The sequence below is a fragment of the Oncorhynchus kisutch genome, linkage group LG16 (assembly GCF_002021735.2).
Source record: "Oncorhynchus kisutch isolate 150728-3 linkage group LG16, Okis_V2, whole genome shotgun sequence".
NCBI lineage: Eukaryota > Metazoa > Chordata > Actinopteri > Salmoniformes > Salmonidae > Oncorhynchus > Oncorhynchus kisutch.
This window is the reverse complement of record NC_034189.2, coordinates 22,833,731-22,853,389: the sequence shown is the minus strand read 5'-3', so window position 1 is coordinate 22,853,389 and position 19,659 is coordinate 22,833,731. Positions and strand designations below refer to the sequence as shown.

Genomic DNA, 19,659 nt, shown 5'->3' with positions numbered 1-19,659 from the left:
AAGGCTCTGAGGGGTGGCCAGTCCTCTTCTGGCTGTTTCGGGTGGAGATTATAACAGTACATGGCCAAGATGTTCAAACGTTCATAGATGACTTTCAAGGTAAAATAATAATAATCATAGTGGTTGTAGAGAGTGCAACAGGTCAGCACCTCAGGAGTAAATGTCAGTTGGCTTTTCATAGCCGATCATTCAGAGTTAGAGACAGCAAGTGCGGTAGAGAGTCGAAAAACACCAGGTCTGGGACAAGGTAGTACATCCGGTGAACAGATCAGGGTTCCATAGCCGCAGGCAGAACAGTTGAAACTGGAGCAGCAGTACGACCAGGTGGACTGGGGACAGCAAGGAGTCATCAGGCCAGGTAGTCCTGAGGCATGGTCCTAGGGCTCAGGTCCTCCGAGAGAAGGTAGACAGAGAGACAGGGAGGCAGAGACAGCGAGAGAGAGAGAGAGAGAGAGAGACAGCGAGAGAGAGAGAGAGACAGTGAGAGAGAGAGAGAGACAGCGAGAGAGAGAGAGAGAGCATTTCGTATACATTGTTTGTCTTCAGGAAGTCTGTGAGTTGCTGTGCAACAGCTTTTTAAAAACATTTTGAGAGGAATGGGAGATTCAATATTGGCCAATAGTTTTTTATGTTTTCTGGGTCAAGGTTTGGCTTTTTCAAGAGAGGCTTTATAACTGCCACATTAGTGAGTTTGGTACACATCCGGTGGATAGGGAGCCATTTATTATGTTCAAAATAGGAGGGCCAAGCACATTAAGCAGCTCTTTCAGTAGTTTAGTTGGAATAGGGTCAAGTATGCAGCTTGAAGCTTAGAGGCCATGACTATTTTCATCAATGTGTCAAGAGATACTCAAGTTTTTTAACACTATATCTCCCTTGATACTAGGTCCTGGCAGTGTTGTCCAGACTCAGGACAATTGAGCTTTGGAGAAATATGCAGATTTAAAGAGACCGTAATTTGCTTTCTAATGATCATGATATAAATGTGGAAAAATCGGATGATCGAGCAGCAGTGAAGGCTCTTCGATACTGCACAGCAGTGTCTTTCCAAGCTAGTCGGAAAACGTTCAGTTTGGTGTAGCACCATTTCCAGTTTTCTGGAAGCTTGCTTCAGGGCTCTGGTATTTTCTGTATACCAGGGAGCTAGTTTCTTATGACAAATCTTTTTTTGTTTTCAAGGGTGCGACTGCATCTAGGGTATTACGCAAGGTTAAATTGAGTTTCTCAGTTAGGTGGTTAACCGATTTTTATACTCTGACTTCCTTGTGTAGGTGGAGGGAGTCTGGAAGGGCATCTAGGAATCTTTAGTTTGTCCGAGAATTTATAGCACAGCTATTGATGGTCCTTGGTTGGGGTCTGAGCAGATTATTTGTTGCAATTGCAAACGTAATAAAACGGTGGTCCGATAGTCCAAGATTATGAGGAAAAACATTAAGATCCACAACATTTATTCCACGGGACAAAACTAGGTCCAGAGTATGACTGTGGCAGTGAGTAGATCCGGAGACATGTTGGACAAAACCCACTGAGTCGATGATGGCTCCGTCTGTGGACTTTTCCATGTGAATATTAAAGTCCCCAAAAATGTGAATATTATCTGCCATTACTACAAGGTCCGATAGGAATTCAGGGAACTCAGTGAGGAATGCTGTATATGGCCCAGGAGGCCTGTAAACAGTAGCTATAAAAAGTGATTGAACAGGCTGCATAGATTTCATGACTAGAAGCTCAAAAGACAAAAACGATTTTTGTATATATGGAACATTTCCGGAATCGTTTATTTCAGCTCATGAGACATGAGACCAAAACCTTACATATTGCGTTTATATATGTTTTCTGTATATGTTCGTTAGTTTGTCTGTTCATATATTAGAATGAACTATGGCTCAGTAAGCGATGACCTTTGACCCTTTGAAAGTGTCAACCCAGGAAGGTGTAACTTGATCAACCAGTTGGTAGACTGTCGCCCTCGGTGTAGGCTACACAATAAGGCCTTTTATGTAATGTAGAAGTCAGATCCATGCACAAGATAGAAACCGCTTCCTTGTGCATGAGTGCGCCCATGTTTAGGCATTTGTTCAATCATCCATGTCCCTGTGTGCAAACATGTTTCAGTGTTTTTTTTTATACGTTACGACATTTTTGAGATCACGCAGACATGAAAATGTGCTTTGTATCAGAGTAGTGACTAGGGAGCCAGCACACTTACGCTCAGGTTTCAATGAAATTAGTGTCTCACGCTCTGCAAAAGTTATTTGTCTATTGTAGCAGGCAAGTAGCACTTTACTTGAAGCATGATATAAGTTCCTTTAGGGAACCAGCGAGTGTTGCAGTATGATTCCTAACAACCTTCAAGTATAGTGTTTCCAGAATACCATTATGACGACAACATTTTAAAGTGAGGAAATGCCTACACTACAGGAAACGGTAGAGAAACCATTTGTTATGGAGCTAAAGTTAATTGCCCTCTTGATTCATTGTCTGTACTGGCTTCTTCAACAACTAAATGCCATCAATTAAAAACTTTGGCTGCTTGTCAGCATAGACTGTGCTGATCCACTGTCTACCCCATCCACTTATTGGTTAACCAGATCAAATGTTATGCCATTTTATATTTCTGAATTATACATTTTGCTCTCAAACAGGACAAAACAAACATCAATCTTGCTATGTTTGTTGACATGCTGACTGCACACTGCTGATCTTGATTTAATGTAGCCTTTCCAAACATTGAATTTAGCCACTAACATCTATAAGGATAGTTTTTCATAAGACTACAACACAGGGTGTGAAAAGTGTGAAAACAGATTTGAAAACTGAACAGTATGTCTTTGCAGTCAATAAGACGACGTGGATGTCATAGGTCAATACTTGCTACATGAATGACTAATGACAAAAATATTCTATCATTATGTTAATGCTCCTGACAACCTTATGTGAAGGCACCCTTCAGCTACAGGGTTCCCATGAAATGATTGAATTCCATAACCAAACTGCTGTAACAATGGAAAGCACAGTTCTTTGTTCTCTATCCATTCCACCATCCCACCACATGCCCTCGGTATTCCAGCTATGCAAGGAAATACTCATTAAGTGGCAATAAACTGAAATGTCATGAGGGGTGATGTAGCGTGAGATACCCTAGCTTGGCATGTTAGTTGAGTCATCATGAACCACTTGTTGGCTGTGGCTGCTGGTTTCTGTTTGCTTAACCTCTATACCTCTCACACCACAACATGATACTGTAGTAGGTGTTTGAACAACTGGCAAATCCTGGCTTCACAACCAAAGACTAAAGCCCAGGGGTGGAAGCATTAGTCAGGGGTTGACGATTCTCTGTTGGGGGATATGTGGAAGTGACTATTGTTGTCAAAACACATCTTATTTATAGTTTTGACCCTTGATAGATTATAGATTGTACCCTTCTAACTTCATTCCAAATTCAAACTTTGTCTGACTTTTCTGGATCATAAGTGGTCTCATGTCGAGAGAAGTCTAGCTTAATATTCACATGGTCTAATCCTCCCTATTCACTTCTTGATGACACTGGATCTACACAAAAGATAGCACAGGGCTTGTACTCCTCCAGATTAGAGGTCTGAAAACACCTGACAGAACTAACTAATGAAATCTGACCTTGCTCAGCTAAGCGTAACCTGGCCGCCCGCATCTGATCTCACTTCTCAGGAACTAGCCCAGACAAGCCAATCCTCACATCAGCCAGCTCATGTTTCTTGAGTCTGGAGCGGTTAGGTAACTAACACACAACCCCACAGGCAATTAAAACAGCAGGTGCTTGGGATAGCTCAGCTGTCTATTGCATGTGTCGGGTTCTTGAGTTGTGGCGCTGGGCTAACAGCTGTAGGCTACAATACTAGCTAGCAATACAGCGAGGAAAGGTCCTAATCATGCTGCAAATTCACACGTTTACACTATTGTCGCTTTGACTATTGTAAAGTCAATGTGATGTATTGCACGTTTGTGTGGTGGTAAAGGCAATTGTTGAGGCCTTCAAATGTTCCTCGGACCAATAGTCTGCTAATGTTGACAATTGGTCAAACCAGCTACATACTATATATCCACAAGGTTAAAGTTTGACATGGTCAAAAATGGCTTTGATTTATCTTTAGGTTGAAAATTTGAAAAGTCATTGATGAAATGACACAAGTCATTACTTCCAGTCAGAACCTCATATTCCAGAATTTCTGATGGAATTTTAAGGCAGCATTGTTCTTTTTTTATGGTGCTATCTTTGTTTATGATTCCAAGATACAGAAGAACAAAATTGACAAAATGATTTGGATAGCAAAAAAGGGAAGTTTTCCCACTTGGATAGAGGCAATTGGTGATTGGAATATTTGTTTACATTTGGCTGTTTTGAAAAAGGAAACATGTCACTTGGTTTTGTAGGAGATTACTTAGTTCTGGGTGTCTTGGGGTGGTTCTCCCATTGAATTCTGAGTCAGTAAGCACAGACAATGCCTTAGCTTAGCAATAGCATGACAGCAAACAACACACACACACACACACACACAGACATCAACATCCACACTCATCTCATAGCTCTAGCCACAGAAACAAGTCACACTTTTTGACACTCCAACACTGTGAAGAGAAAACCCCAGCCAGAGACCTCTTACAAAGGTTTCATCAGGGGCGCAACTTTGGTTTTAGAAGTGGGGGGGGACATAACCTAGCAGGCAGTCTGGGCGTCCTCCCTCAGAATTTTTAAATTATAATATGACCCCAAACAGGTCTAATATGACCTGTTTGGGGTGAATTTTGGGTCACTTATTATAAATAAGAATATAATACGTTTCTAAACACTTCTACATGCATGTGGATGCTACCATGATTATGGATTATGAATAATGATGAGTGAAAAAGTTAGACGCACACATATACCCCCCCTCCAAAAAATGCTAACCTCTCCTGTTATTGTAATGGTGCAATGTTAGCATGTCTTGGGGGTATGACATTTGTCAATCTAACTTTCTCACTCATCATTATTCACGATTTATTCAGGATTATCTGTAAGTGTTTAGAAACATATTCTATTCTTATTTAAAATAAAAGTGATTCCTAAATGACACACATTATTTACCATGAATTTTTCTTGGGCAAAATAATCTGAAACACAACCAAAACAGACAGCAAATGCACCCAAAAAAATGTCTAGAGTCACAATCTTGATGTAGTCATTGCGTGCTATGAATGTGGGACCAAATACTTGCTACTCCAATACACATACAAGTGAATTTGTCCCAATACTTTTGCTCCACTAAAATGGGGGGATGTACAAAAAGTGCAAAAAAATTCTAAACGGTTCCCCCAATATGGATAAAAATACCTTCAAATTAAAGCTGACTGTCTGCACTTTAACTTCATACTCATTGTTTGATTTCAAATCCAAACTTCGAGTATAGGGGCAAAAGAAGAAAAAAAATGCTTCACTGACCGAATAATTAAAGAGGACACTGTAATTCCTATCATAGGCTTAATAGCAATGTAGAGATATTTTTAGTTGCACACAATATAGCTGGATTGCCCCATCCTGCCCCTAGGGGTCCACCGCCCTGCAGTGCCCCAACCCAACACACCTCACTCATCTTTAGGATCTTAGTGAAACATTCATTATTGGGTTCAGGTGTGTTAGGCCATGGCCAGAGTGACAACCAACAGTACAGCAGACTCCCAGGGCCAGGACTGAGCAGCCCAGCAGCTAGAGATTGCCTAAATAGGTATATCCCCTGACATGAGCATGACTTCAATACAAACTCCATTTGTCGTACAGCATTCCATATAAGGCACACAGACCGTATGAAAGTTGCACAGTACACTTTTAATCTTGTAATGAATACAATTTTGTGATACATAACTTGACATTTCTGACATCAATTTTGACGTGGGAGGATAACCAACCCTCCAATTAATGGCAATGCATTTCTTAGCTGCTATAAATGCTAGGTTACACCGTTTTTTCTGATAAGTCTCCAGTATCAACATTTCCAAGCAAAGAAAAACAGGGAGAAGGGAGAATCTGTAGACATGCTGAGATAAAATAGCATACTCTTTGCCAGAATTCATCCAGCCTTTACAAGACCATAACAAATGAAAATATGTCCCCTTTTGTGTTTTACACCTCCAGCAGAGGAATAACATTTCTGAGTGCCTGATATTCAGTTTGACTGGCATATAGCACGTTCTATGGATGGTCTTAAACTGCAGTAATTTATATCTGAGATGATATGAACGTGACTGGGCATTCTAATATATCTGTATCCATTCATCATCATCATCATCATCATCAAGTCTCCCAGGTCACGTTGTTGTTTTACATGTTGTGTGTCATTTGTGTCATCAGGAAAAGCCTCCATCAACCCTTGATACAGTTTGGAAATCAACTTGAGGTTTGTCAGACTGCCTTAATAATGTACAGTAGTTTCAATCTTGGACGCTTCTGGCTTGTCCAGTGTTTGCCGCACATAAATAATAGTGTTGCATCTGCAAATGTTCACCGTAGCGCCATAACAGACTGGTCTTCCCTGGTTGCCTGACCCTGCTGAGATGCCTGCTACCATCTGATCCTGCTCAGATGAGGCATGACAAAGAATTACCTTGGTGTACATTTAAACATTAAATGATCCAAGAATAGCATTAATGGTTCAATAATTGAAATGACCATTATTCCCAGATCCCAAACTGTAGCCCACCCATCAACTCAAGAGGGAACTTTGTATCCATTCACTCATTGTTATAATATACTGCAAAATTCACCTGAGCTCCGTAGACTGGTCTTCCCTGGCTGTCTGACCCTGCTGGGACACTGGTCACAATCTGATCCTGCGAAGACATGATGAGCATAGTGTTGTGTACTGACTGTGCACCATGACAGTGAAGCCTGTAGAGCTGTTTATACCTTGTCAGTGTGAAAAGTAGGGAATTAGCTAGTGAAACTGAAAGCGCAATAACTTTATGTTGCTATACTGACTCTAATAAAAACATCAGAATATCAGTCTTCAATTTCATTGTTTGATTCAGATCTAGTGTGATTGAGGCAAAACTATTGGCTAAAGCTCACTAATGTTAGCCAACTTTTGGCTAGATCTAAATGGTACACCAACTGGTGAAAACAAGTTGCTTTTACAACTTGTACGCTCTGTGCAGGTGTACCTGTGTTCCTAAATCCAGCCAGCTCATTACACCAAACAGCCTACCTGACCGCTCTGAGGCGTCCGCATGGTCCAAAAGCACACAGATGCCTCTTTTTGTATCACAGTGCAATTATGAAACTTGGGTGGACAAAAATGCAATTTCAGAACATGGGGGGGGTCACATCCCTCCCATCCCCAGTGAAAGATGCTGCCCTGGGTTTCACCCTTTCAATTTCAGAACATGGGGGGGGTCACATCCCTCCCATCCCCAGTGAAAGATGCTGCCCTGGGTTTCACCCTTTCAACCGGTCCGCTTGACTTCCCATGGTAATTGAACACTTGTTTTTTTTCTTTAAACTACTGTAGCTTAAGAAAAGGATTTCATGTGTAGGAGGACCTCACACAGACCACATGCTATACTGTGAAACAGCTGTCTGTGTGGACATCCTACAGTAAATTTAAACAGAGATCCTTTCTCTACTCTCACTCCTAAAAAGCTCCATAGAACAACCTGGGTTTGTTCATTTGGGCTCTCATCCAAAAATCTTTACATTTTGCAACAGAAAAGGAACATTCGTTTCACATTGGAAAGGTCTAGGTAGTCAATTTTCTTCCATTTGGTGCCTAAAGAACATGACTAAGGATGAAGTAACTGTATTATGTATGACATTACTATCCTTTAGATATCTAAGAAAGTTTTGAGCCATTCCTTTTAATCTTACAGTAGGTATAGCCTCTAGCTAATAATATATCAGCTGCATAAACCACATTCGCACCTCACATCCTCATAAATCCTGAATCCACATGATATATTAGTCAGATGTGCAGGTCTTGTGTGACGCCGTAAGCCTCCAATAACAACTACCGCTTGGTGGATATTCTCAATAGAATTGCCTGTTAACTGTTACAAAAACAGTTAGACACAGTAATGAAAAGCCTATGGACTCTATGACATTACTCAAATAAAACCAATCAATAACTGGGGCTTGAAGGTAACTTTTATTAATTCAGCCTCTGAACAACTCAATACTGTGCTGGATGTACTTAACTAGGTACACATGTATTGTAATATAGGATCTTAATTTGATCACCCTGTTGCTGGAGAACTAAACATGTCGTGTATTTGAGGTTTAAAAAGGCTTCTGAAGTTTGTTATTTCCACTTGGAATCCCCTACAAAAATGTCCATAATTATAATCCCACATAGTAATTCACATTTCCTGTTGCTGCAGGATTATTTTCCTGCTGTCGCAAACTGGCTCAAATTAAGACCCTACATCTGTAAGAGTGACTGACGCCATGTTAAAAAGGGGATTCATTGTTGTGAAACTAGAACATGGGGTATCTAGCTAATGGTTTGAAATGAATTAGGAAGCTCCAACTTCCTGGAGAGTGACCGGGTGTACAGGCTTTTGTTCCAGCCCAACACAATTGATTCGGCTAATTGTTGTCCATACTGAAAACGGTCAACGTTTGATTATGTGAAACAGCTGTGCTAGTGCTAGGTTTGAGGAAAAGGCTGCAATAACTCTCCAGGTTGGAGACAGCTGAGATGGACCATATAAACTGGTTTCGTTCACCTACTATCATATTATGATAAAGTATGGTCATGGCAGACAATGACCATAAAAATAGGTAATACTTGAATGGTAAAATACTGTGAATCAATACTTCACAGCTGCATTAGTAAAACTACACTACGTCTCATACGCACCCTCTCCTTTCCCTGAGTGTGTGACCATGTACACACACTTAGATACTTGGTCTGTAGAACTTCTGACCAAGAAACCAAAGCTTTTAAGATCATTTCACTCCTGAAAAGGTGGTTTGCGTCAAACAAAACGTTATTCAAATGTTATTCAGTCTAGAGTCTAGACTTAAATACGACAGTGACTTCACTATAGAAGAGGATGGACAGCAGTTTACAGTAGCATAAGCTTTAAATAATGGTCTTATTCTACCAATATTTTTCAGATATTGCTTAAAAGGGCCCTTAACCCTAAAAATCATAATAACACAGTCCATGTCTGAGCATAGAAAACTAGAGTATAAAAGATCTGAGCCACATTGTCCAGTGAATATTTCAGTCTACCTGCAGTAGCTTCTTGTAACCTTCTTGGGAAGGTTGCAAAATAAAATGTACACATACCTGGTATTCAATCAATGCACCCACCCTGCTTGCGCGCAACAGCTAGCGTCTGCGTGGCCAGGCGCTAAAATAGAAGTTGGTTCTATTTGTCAAGCTCAACGCGCTGCAAGTCCTGCCTCTTTATCCTACGGTGTTTAGGAGCATATACCCACGTGGGTGATTGAAGGATTAATTGAGGTCCTCACTCCAGTCGGTTGTAGTAATGCACCGTAAAGTTTTTTTTATAGATATTTTTGTATTTTAATTTGTACCCCTTTTTCTCCCCAATTTCGTGGTACCCAATTGTTTTTAGTAGCTACCATCTTGTCTCATCGCTACAACTCCCGTACAGGCTCGGGAGAGACGAAGGTTGAAAGTCAAGCGTCCTCCGATACACAACCCAACCAAGCCGCACTGCTTCTTAACACAGCGCGCATCCAACCCGGAAGCCAGCCGCACCAATGTGTCAGAGGAAACACCGTGCACCTGGCAACCTTGGTTAGCGCGCACTGCGCCCGGCCTGCCACAGGAGTCGCTGGAATGCACCGTAAAGTTGGTTGCCAACCACCATTTAAAATCCAAAGAAGAAAATGAAGCCTGAAGAAAGGAAGAGAGATAACGAGAAACTAATTTGGTTTACCGTTTTATCTGTCGGAGTAGAGGACCTTGTGCATTTCAGGTAAAATAACAACCCAATGTTTATATCCCGGGACAAATTAACTAGCAAGCTAGCTAGCTAAATTGCCATAAATGTTTAATGCTATTTGACCTGTCCACAAATTAACATAATTGGCTCAGAGTTTGTTTTGATATTTCAACCTGTGTGTCCTGATCGCTTCTGGTGTGGGTGAACAAAAACTTGCGCGTGTCCGGTTTGGTCAGCATGTTAGAGTTTAGGAATGGGTGTGTTCACATTTCAATACATATACAGTATATTAGGGTGAGTGTGTGTCTACACCAAGGTATGAGTCTTTGTCTATGCGTGTAGGGTGAGGTGTGTGTGTGTCTAGGAGAGCACAGTGAGTGCAATTGTTCCCTTGGTCCTCTTCAGGATGCCCACGGCCTCCTCGTGGGTGACCCCCTCCAGACTCTGTCCGTTAACAGCCATAATCTGATCCCCCCGCTTCAGACGCCCGTCCTCTGACGCTGCCCCCTGGAGAACGGACACGCCAGGTTACCACACAGGTTACCACAATTACAACTGTCATAAATGTACATTCAAAAGGAATATATTTAATCGATAACATACTAATACTGACTTGCTCTATGAAACATCATTTAGCGAAGAAAATTTGATTTCCCCTAACCTTCCCAAACACGGTTTTCACATAAATGGGCAGGTCTCCATGTGGGCTTCCAAAGCCACCAACAATGCTGAAGCCCAGGCCATCTGGGCCCCTGGCCAGGGTAATGGTCTTATATTGAGGAGGTCTGTAGAACGGAGAGAAATGTTTCTCAGGCCTTGTACGGGTTTGACAGAAACAACAGGTGTGTGTGCGCGTACATACCCCAGGTCGTCGTGGAAGATGCTAGTAGCAGTAAGGCTGGAGACTGAGAGTCCGACAGCTGTCTGCTCCTGAGACGGGCCGGTCACTGTGGTATCACGCCCTGCTACCACCTGTTGGGTTTTGTTGTTGCAAGACAAATGATACATGAAAAGGTCATTTAGTTTAGTTTGTTCAGTTCATCAGCTCATTTTCGAGCACTGCAATATAGAACAATTTCATCATCAAACTTTAACAGATAACTTGATGTAGATGACAGCAAGCACATAAAACAAAACAGAGCTTTATACTGTACATGCTCAAGCTACCGATAATGGATAATATCTCAATCTCCACAGTACGCACCCTTGGATACAAGACTATACTGATCTTTTAGCAACAATGCATATACAACGTATATGTGAAAACCTCTACTTCATCAGTATACCTGTATTCACAGTTATCACTGATGAAGTAGAGGTTTTCAGAAATACTTTGTACTGTAAATGCATTACTGCTAAAATACCAGTACAATCTTACTGGAGTTGGAGAATGACGTTAATTAGTCTTTGACTGACCTGCAGCTCGATGGTGCCGGTGGCATTCTTCAGCAGGGTGACGGCCTGGCTGTGGCTCATGCCCTCAGTAGCGGTCCCACAGATACTGACGATCATGTCACCGATCTGGAAGGTTCACAGAGAGGTCACAGGGTTAGAGGTTACAGCATGTGCTAACCCCTTGGTCACAATGTTTGTAATACCGGTACATATGGGTTAGAGACAGCAACTAATACTAAATCAATCCCTTAATCGTTCCCCAACCCCATACCTCCTAGGAATAATGTAACAAAGATGTATTTAGGGCATTGTAGTGTAAACTAACAAAGACGTATTTAAGGCATTGTAGTGTAAACTTAACAAAGACATATTTAAGGCATTGTAGTGTAAACTAACAGACATATTTAAGGCATTGTAGTGTAAACTAACAAAGACATATTTAGGGCATTGTAGTGTAAACTAACAAAGACATATTTAGGGCATTGTAGTGTAAACTAACAGACGTATTTAGGCATTGTAGTGTAAACTAACAAAGACATATTTAGGGCATTGTAGTGTAAACTAACAGACATATTTAAGGCATTGTAGTGTAAACTAACAAAGACATATTTAGGGCATTGTAGTGTAAACTAACAAAGACATATTTAGGGCATTGTAGTGTAAACTAACAGACGTATTTAGGCATTGTAGTGTAAACTAACAAAGACATATTTAAGGCATTGTAGTGTAAACTAACAGACGTATTTAAGGCATTGTAGTGTAAACTAACAAAGACATATTTAAGGCATTGTAGTGTAAACTAACAGACGTATTTAGGCATTGTAGTGTAAACTAACAGACGTATTTAGGCATTGTAGTGTAAACTAACAGACATATTTAAGGCATTGTAGTGTAAACTAACAGACATATTTAAGGCATTGTAGTGTAAACTAACAGACATATTTAAGGCATTGTAGTGTAAACTAACAGACGTATTTAGGCATTGTAGTGTAAACTAACAGACATATTTAAGGCATTGTAGTGTAAACTAACAGACATATTTAAGGCATTGTAGTGTAAACTAACAAAGACATATTTAAGGCATTGTAGTGTAAACTAACAAAGACATATTTAGGGCATTGTAGTGTAAACTAACAAAGACATATTTAGGGCATTGTAGTGTAAACTAACAGACATATTTAAGGCATTGTAGTGTAAACTAACAGACATATTTAAGGCATTGTAGTGTAAACTAACATACATATTTAAGGCATTGTAGTGTAAACTAACAGACGTATTTAAGGCATTGTAGTGTAAACTAACATACATATTTAAGGCATTGTAGTGTAAACTAACAGACATATTTAAGGCATTGTAGTGTAAACTAACATACATATTTAAGGCATTGTAGTGTAAACTAACAGACATATTTAAGGCATTGTAGTGTAAACTAACAGACATATTTAAGGCATTGTAGTGTAAACTAACAGACATATTTTAGGCATTGTAGTGTAAACTAACAGACATATTTAAGGCATTATAGTGTAAACTAACAGACATATTTAAGGCATTATAGTGTATGCCACTAGCTATTATTACTACTATGTGTTTTACTTTTATATTATTTCTCCATTTTCTTTCTCTCTGCATTGTTGGGAAGGGCCCTTGAGTAAGCATTTCACGGTTAGTCCACACCTAAAATTTGATTTGAAGGGGTTAACGGAAGGAAGATAGTGGTTTGTGCTGATAGAGAATAATGATCATGCATTACCGCTCATCAGCTGGCCTTCAGCCAGGAATCATAAAGCAATAGATTATAATAATACTGACTTAGTAATGATAAAATAAGAAAACTACTGATAAAGTTAATGTAGGCTAAATCTAACGCAAGCAAACCATATCCAGTATTTCTAAACCACTGCTTTGTGTTTCGCCTGTTTTAGTTCACCCATTCTTCTTGTTCTTTTGAAGGGATACCAACATAGATATCCTATTCAAGACATCCACACAGTCCCTCTATTCTGTTACATTTTATGGGCTCAGTGCAGTATAACTAGATTTATGGTCTCCTATGGCTTACTGCTCTACTATTGTCTGCTGCCAGCCTGTCTGTGGGGGCTACAATGGTCAGTTTGTCTGTCCTTCTGCAGGAGGCCATTGCTTTCAGCTGTAAAGGCCCTCGACACTAATAGAACCAACCTACGTGATGACTTGAGACTGACTACAGGCAGTATTTAGACTTGAGATAACATTTTCACGCAAAGATTGACCAGAGTTACATGCACAAATCTGAATAGCCCACTGTCCAAAATGAACCAGACACAAATAAATTAGGCATACACTTACTGTAAGTGTAAATATTCTAAAGTTGACTTAAACCTGACGTTTGTGCTCGCATTTGGTGAATTTGTACGAACTTTCATCGATACGATAAAACTCCTTGCTGTTTGATTATTTGTAGCTCAAAACAAATCTCTTTCTCTCGTTTGGGTGAACATTTAGTGAATAGATTCCATGTGATTAGCGGAGTCTGACTTTCCTTGAGGGTCCTTGAAGTCAACAAACAACACAGCCCACATAACCCATATTCTCTTGATCAGGTTTCTACGGCTGCTGCTGTACCAACCCACCTTGAGTTTGTGTGTCTGGGCAGCGAGGCCAGTAGGGTTCATCATGGCGATGAAGATGGGCACATCGCCCAGGGGACTGCCCACTCCACCCGCAATACTGATTCCCAATGAATCAGTGAGACCCTATGAGGAAAGACAACCAATTACAAAAGTACTTCAAAATCACTATAATCAGTTGTAGTAAGTTACCTCACAAAGACAAATAAAATACATATTTAAATAGTGTAAATTAGTTGGAGCCATGGGGGGGGGGATTCTAAGCTGACATATGGGATTATTATAAAATGGTCATGCTATGGATAATTTCACTATTTGATTTGGAATTTTGTTACCCCTGTAGGTATCAAATCAATAGAAAGAATTATTCACTAAAGTATTGAATTTGGCCTTTACTACTATAGCCCTGAGAAACACACTGAATAAAACATTCATAAATGCCCCAAAAAAGAGTTAAAAAAATGATCATAAGAAACAAAGTTTTGAATTGTGTGTCCTATCTATGAGATAAGAAAGCTCAGGAAATATGTTGTGTTTTTGACACATTATTTAACCCTTTGTTGGGTAGGCACAAAACTACCTTCAAAATGTACTTTTATTCATTTTTGTAAACAGGTGCTGGTTACCTTCCGACGAGTCCCCGGACACTTGTGGCGGTCATAGTGCAAAATGGAGACCACCTGTTCTGAGTCTCCCCTTTCCATAGTGGTCATAATAGTTTTGTAGGTCAAACTGTTCAGAAGCTACAGATGTGTTCATGAGAAGACCGATTTTCGGGATGTCTCAAGGTCTGACAAACAGCGCTCTAGCCCTGCAGATGCGGATGTGCGATATCGGCGGATCGCGACGCATCCAACGTAAAAACAGATTCCTCTAGCTTAAACTGACAGATTTGGATGGGGATTTTTTTATTATGTGACTTAGATTGACACAAATCGGCATCAATCTTAATACAAAGCTAAAAACAGATTTGTTTTTCGATATAATTATAAATATTATAAAAGAAAGCTGACCTTTGTGAATTCAACAATTCTGATCTCCTGGTGGTCCAGTGCTTTATAAAAGAGTAAACAAGAGAAAACAAGAGTAAACAGCCAAAATGAATCGACTCAAATGAGACCACGACATGACGGCTAGCTTTAGCTTTCCAAACAGCTAGATGTTTATCAACTAAAAAAGGTCTTAGACTCCTGACTTGTATGTTGTACGCTGTCACAGTCCATCTGGAGGCTACCAGAGGAGGCTGACAGCGAGTGAGGGGTCACCTTGCAGTTGCCCGTTTCACTTATCTACCCAAACACAAGGAAAAAGAAACGTGAAATGAATGACAAATTGCTTTCCTTTATCTGAACTATATTTTAGGACTAAGGACTACCAATAGGATATAGAGGAAGGAAGAGATCTAGGGAGTATTCAGTGAGCTGAAATATATTCAGATAGAACTGTAATGAATAGAGCTTTACAAGGTGTCTACATGGGTCCTATCTGTTGGATGCATTTCTATCTGAACATTCTGTAACATTGCTCTCCTGAACAGGCCCCAGGATATAATTAAGGTTCAGAAAACAAAATGGCAGCATACCTGACTGCTCTGTGAAAACCTTCTCTCAGAGTGGAAGGGTCCGGCTTTAAATCTGCCCACCTCCATCACTATGGGTCCCACACCACACTGCAAACACAAACATGTAAACATATAAATAGCTTTTCAACTAAACAAACCATCCAAAGAAGAGATGCTAGTGATGTATTCCACACCAACCGGTCGAAAAGAGCCAATACCAGCACTCATTATACATTTCCTTTTTAAATACATAAATTATCTATCCATATCAACAATTTTAATTTGAGACAACAAAAATCCAGCCTAGTTCCAAATATATCAAGACGGCACCAACAGATCTGGGACCAGGCTTTATTTGACCCTGCTTCCCATGGTTCACCTTCAGCAGTGCAGCCACTGACTCCTGGGTGGCGTTTCTGACATCCTCCTTGTTGACGGACAGGATCTGGTCTCCCTGCATCAGCCTCCCGTCACTCTCCACCACTCCCCCTTTCACTATGTCCGACACAAACACCCCTGTGTCGTTCCTGTTGTGGATAGAAACAACACACGAGTTAACCAGGGTTTATGTTGCGTTAATGTGAGTGCTTGGTCTCTGTGCATGTGTCAGTCATTTGTGTGTGAGCATTTTGCAGTTAGGATTCGATAGCAAATCAAATGACATATTTTAAGTGGATCTTTTTTTGTGTTGTTCTAAAACGTTGTATTTAACTAATAGGCTCTCTCTGAGGACAATAAGGTATCTATCAATCTATCTAACAATCTATTAGGTAAAAAATGCAAATCAAATGCCTGCCTCCTGCTGTGGTTCAGGTGTGGCGGTTCAGGATCTATAGATATGTTAAGGAAAAGCAGGTTCCAAAGCAGGTAGGATGACCGAAATACACTGAAGGCAGACCCAGGTAAAAAAAAATCCAGGGCATATCTACCTTGGTGTATGTGGGACTTATCTATACATCTATCTACTAGGGCAAGGGCTGGGTATCTTTGGGATTTGTTTCTTTTCCGATACCAGTTCCTGCTCAGACTCTTCAATTCGGTACCGGTTCTAGAAGGTTTCCTTTTTCGTTTCCTATGTTGAATGAAGAACACAGATACATCTTTAAATGCCTAATCTTTCTCATTATATTCTCTTAATTTTCTTACTAGAACAAGTGTATATTAAAACAAGTGTTGGCTCCCCCCTGTCACCATTGATTTAACAAGTTTCTTAGCAAGTATAGCAACTAGTCAATACAATGACCAATGTTAATCACTGAGATGGGAAAGGTCAAACACCTTGAACCCCAATGCTAAATAACCTGTGGCATGCACACACACACACCAAACAATCCCCGTCATCACTGCAGGCCTGACTCCTCAAATGTCTAATTGGTTCAGGCAAACAGGAGAAGCATGTTTCACTCACACACACACACACACACACACTGGTGGTTGCCTGAGGTTTCTCTGCTGGGGCCATTCCTGTGCTGTCTGTCTCCAGTGAGTTAGGGGCTAGAGGTCACACACCTCTGACACCATGTGTTGAGAGACCCTGAAGGCGTGTGTTGTTATCTACTAGGATAACACACTGAGGATGGCTCAGCATGACCTTATGTGACTCTGAATGAGTCAACACATTATTTAAACTATGTCCAATAATCAAATTGTGGTCTAAATAAAAATAAATAAAAAGATACGTTGATTACTTGAAACAAGTGTATTAGTGCTGGGCTGGAACAAAAATGTGCCCCCCTCCGTGAATGGGACTAAGAACCATTGCGGGGTCGTAGTTCATCTCTGATGGGTTGCTGCTCCTCCTATGCACATCCCCTCGGGGACATTCTCCCCTGCATGGATATTTACCCTGATCCCACCCCCAATGGACATTTATCATTGTTACAGTTGTAAATATGTATATATTATATATCGTTTCATTCACTTCTCTTTTTGTCACGCCCTGACCATAGAGAGCCCTCGGTGTCCTCTATGGTGTAATAGGTCAGAGCGTGACTAGGGGGCGTTTCTAGTTATTTTAGTTCTATGTTGGTGTGTTTGTATGGTTCCAATTGGAGGCAGCTGAATATCGTTGCCTCTAATTGGGGATCATACTTAGTGTGGTCCTTTTCCCACCTGCGATGTGGGATATTGTTTGTGTTTAGTGTTATGTGCGCTACGAACTGTACTTTAGTTTATTTGTTTGAAGTTTCACCCAATAAATATGTGGAACTCTACTCACACTGCGCTTTGGACCACTCATTATAACGAACGTGACACTTTTTGACCTGCACTGTTGGAGCTCCAAGCTTAAGAATGTCACTGTACCCTGCAATTACATCTGCGACCCTGTGCATGTAAACTAATCTAATCATCCTAGAAAAAGAGAGCTTCTCTCCAACATATTCACGGTGTACATTTTAGGACATCCCTGCTTATGGTGTACATTTGAGGACATCCCTGTTTACGATGTACATTTTAGGCCATCCCTTAAATGTTTTCAGACAAACGTCCCTATAAGACTTATAGGTTCGAGTACCTTCTCCCCACGATGCTGAGGCCCAGACCCTGGCCGGGCTTCTTGTTCAGCTCCACGGTAAAGGCATCCCACAGGTCCTCCTCCTTGTACTGGGCCTCATCCCTGAACACGCTCAGACGCACCCGCTGAGGGGTCTGCCGTAGCACGTTGATAGCTTCGTCGTGAGTGGCCACGCGCAGGTCAATGCCATTCACCTACGGAGATGGGGAGGGGGAGGGATTAGAGGGGAGGGAGAGATGAAAGAGGAACGGATAGTGAGAGAGAAACAAACAGATTTGTCAATATAAAATGTGGCAGCAAGGGTACAATGGATAGCATGTTATATTGTTCCTATTTATAGAAACACTGTAGGCCTATACTATACCTATACTGAGGGTAGGCCTATACTTTAGTATAATTATACTTATATTTTGAAAACCTTTTCTAATAATAACACCAATGTACTTAGTTTAGAGCTGAGACCGGCAACCTATTTTAAAGTGATGCTAGAGGTTTTGTACAATTTCAGCCAGTAGTGTTGAAAGTAGCACACACGAGCCAAAACGGGTCCCCGAAGATTGTGCACAACGTCATCCAGTCGTATTGTATGTTACGTCCTGCAAGTTATTCTATTTTTAATTTTTTTACCTGCAATTCGTATGATATGTTACGAATTCCAATTTGTACAGTATGTTCAGAATTTGTAAGTGCTTAAGATCCCGTTCAACCTCTAAGGGTCCATATCAACGGGAAATAGCCCATTAGCGCTAGCATAGCCATGTATGGCTTTTCTCATAGCAGACTGAAATGGGTCGCTAATGACGTTGGTTCTGCTTGAGCCACAGAATGGGTGGCCACTCTCTCACCCTCCCCCTGACCCTATCATAAGCAGTATGAATACTACGGCTTAGCTGGGGGGCCCAAAGTGAATTACTGAGGTGGGGCAATTAAGTCATAAGAGTATGTGTATATGTGTTGGTGTGTGTGTGCGTGCATGTATTGAAAGGGGGTGAGTGAGGTGCTTCCAGCCCCATTGACTGAGTTGCCATGACTAACGGCCCCAGTCACACCCCTAGTCTATAACAAAGCAAAGGGCAAAAGGGTGGAGAGCTAGGCTGGCTATTAAAGATGTCATTCTATATGACGTCATCTATACATATAATGACTATATATACACCATTCGTTTTCTATATTTATATCATTTTAGATGTAACATTTGAACAATTCTTCTTCAGATTCTATGAACCAAATCCTAACTTAAGAGTCACGGTGACATGAATGCAGTGTTATACTAGAGTGTGAAATACGGGTCTATATGATCTAGGATCAGTTTAGCCTTTTATTTCATGAGGAATATGGTTACAGGGATAGGAGGGTGGAACTGATCCTAAATGATGAATGCAGGCCCTGTTACATTCCATTACCTCCAGGATCTGGTCCCCAGCCCAAAGTCTCCCATCCTTGGAGGCAGCTCCCTCCTCATAGACCTCGTGAATGATGATGGTCCCCTGGAGAAAGAGAAGAGAAAGAAGAGTGTGAGAAAGGGGGAAAAACAAGTGCTAAAATACTAGAGGTGTGTGGCACGGTAGGAGGGAACAAGGAAAAGATAGAAGGAAAAAATAGAAGACGGAGGGAGGAACCAAGGTGAAACAGAGATATAGTCAAATAGAGAAATG

The 19,659-nt window shown here is 40.9% G+C and overlaps 1 protein-coding gene across 7 annotated transcripts in view; it reads right to left on the bottom strand.

Annotated features, from left to right (window-relative positions):
- Window positions 1-5,823: 5,823 nt before the first annotated feature.
- Window positions 5,824-19,659, bottom strand: part of LOC109906506 (multiple PDZ domain protein-like) — a 68,360-nt gene continuing 54,524 nt past the window's right edge. For 3 of the 7 annotated variants that reach the window (XM_031792026.1, XM_031792028.1, XM_031792029.1), the window contains 13 exons: window positions 19,408-19,491; window positions 18,005-18,198; window positions 16,502-16,561; window positions 15,869-16,016; window positions 15,511-15,597; window positions 15,124-15,217; window positions 14,942-14,982; window positions 13,932-14,054; window positions 11,344-11,448; window positions 10,790-10,899; window positions 10,589-10,712; window positions 6,778-10,434; window positions 5,824-6,587 (listed from right to left, as the gene is read on the bottom strand). In XM_031792026.1, coding sequence (XP_031647886.1) covers window positions 10,288-10,434; window positions 10,589-10,712; window positions 10,790-10,899; window positions 11,344-11,448; window positions 13,932-14,054; window positions 14,942-14,982; window positions 15,124-15,217; window positions 15,511-15,597; window positions 15,869-16,016; window positions 16,502-16,561; window positions 18,005-18,198; window positions 19,408-19,491 — 1,317 coding nt within the window. In that variant the 3' untranslated portion in view covers window positions 5,824-6,587; window positions 6,778-10,287. Of the gene's footprint in view, window positions 6,588-6,777; window positions 10,435-10,588; window positions 10,713-10,789; window positions 10,900-11,343; window positions 11,449-13,931; window positions 15,598-15,868; window positions 16,017-16,501; window positions 16,562-18,004; window positions 18,199-19,407; window positions 19,492-19,659 lie in introns of all 7 variants that reach the window. The other 4 variants (XM_031792027.1, XM_031792032.1, XM_031792030.1 and 1 more) reach the window with 2 other exon arrangements.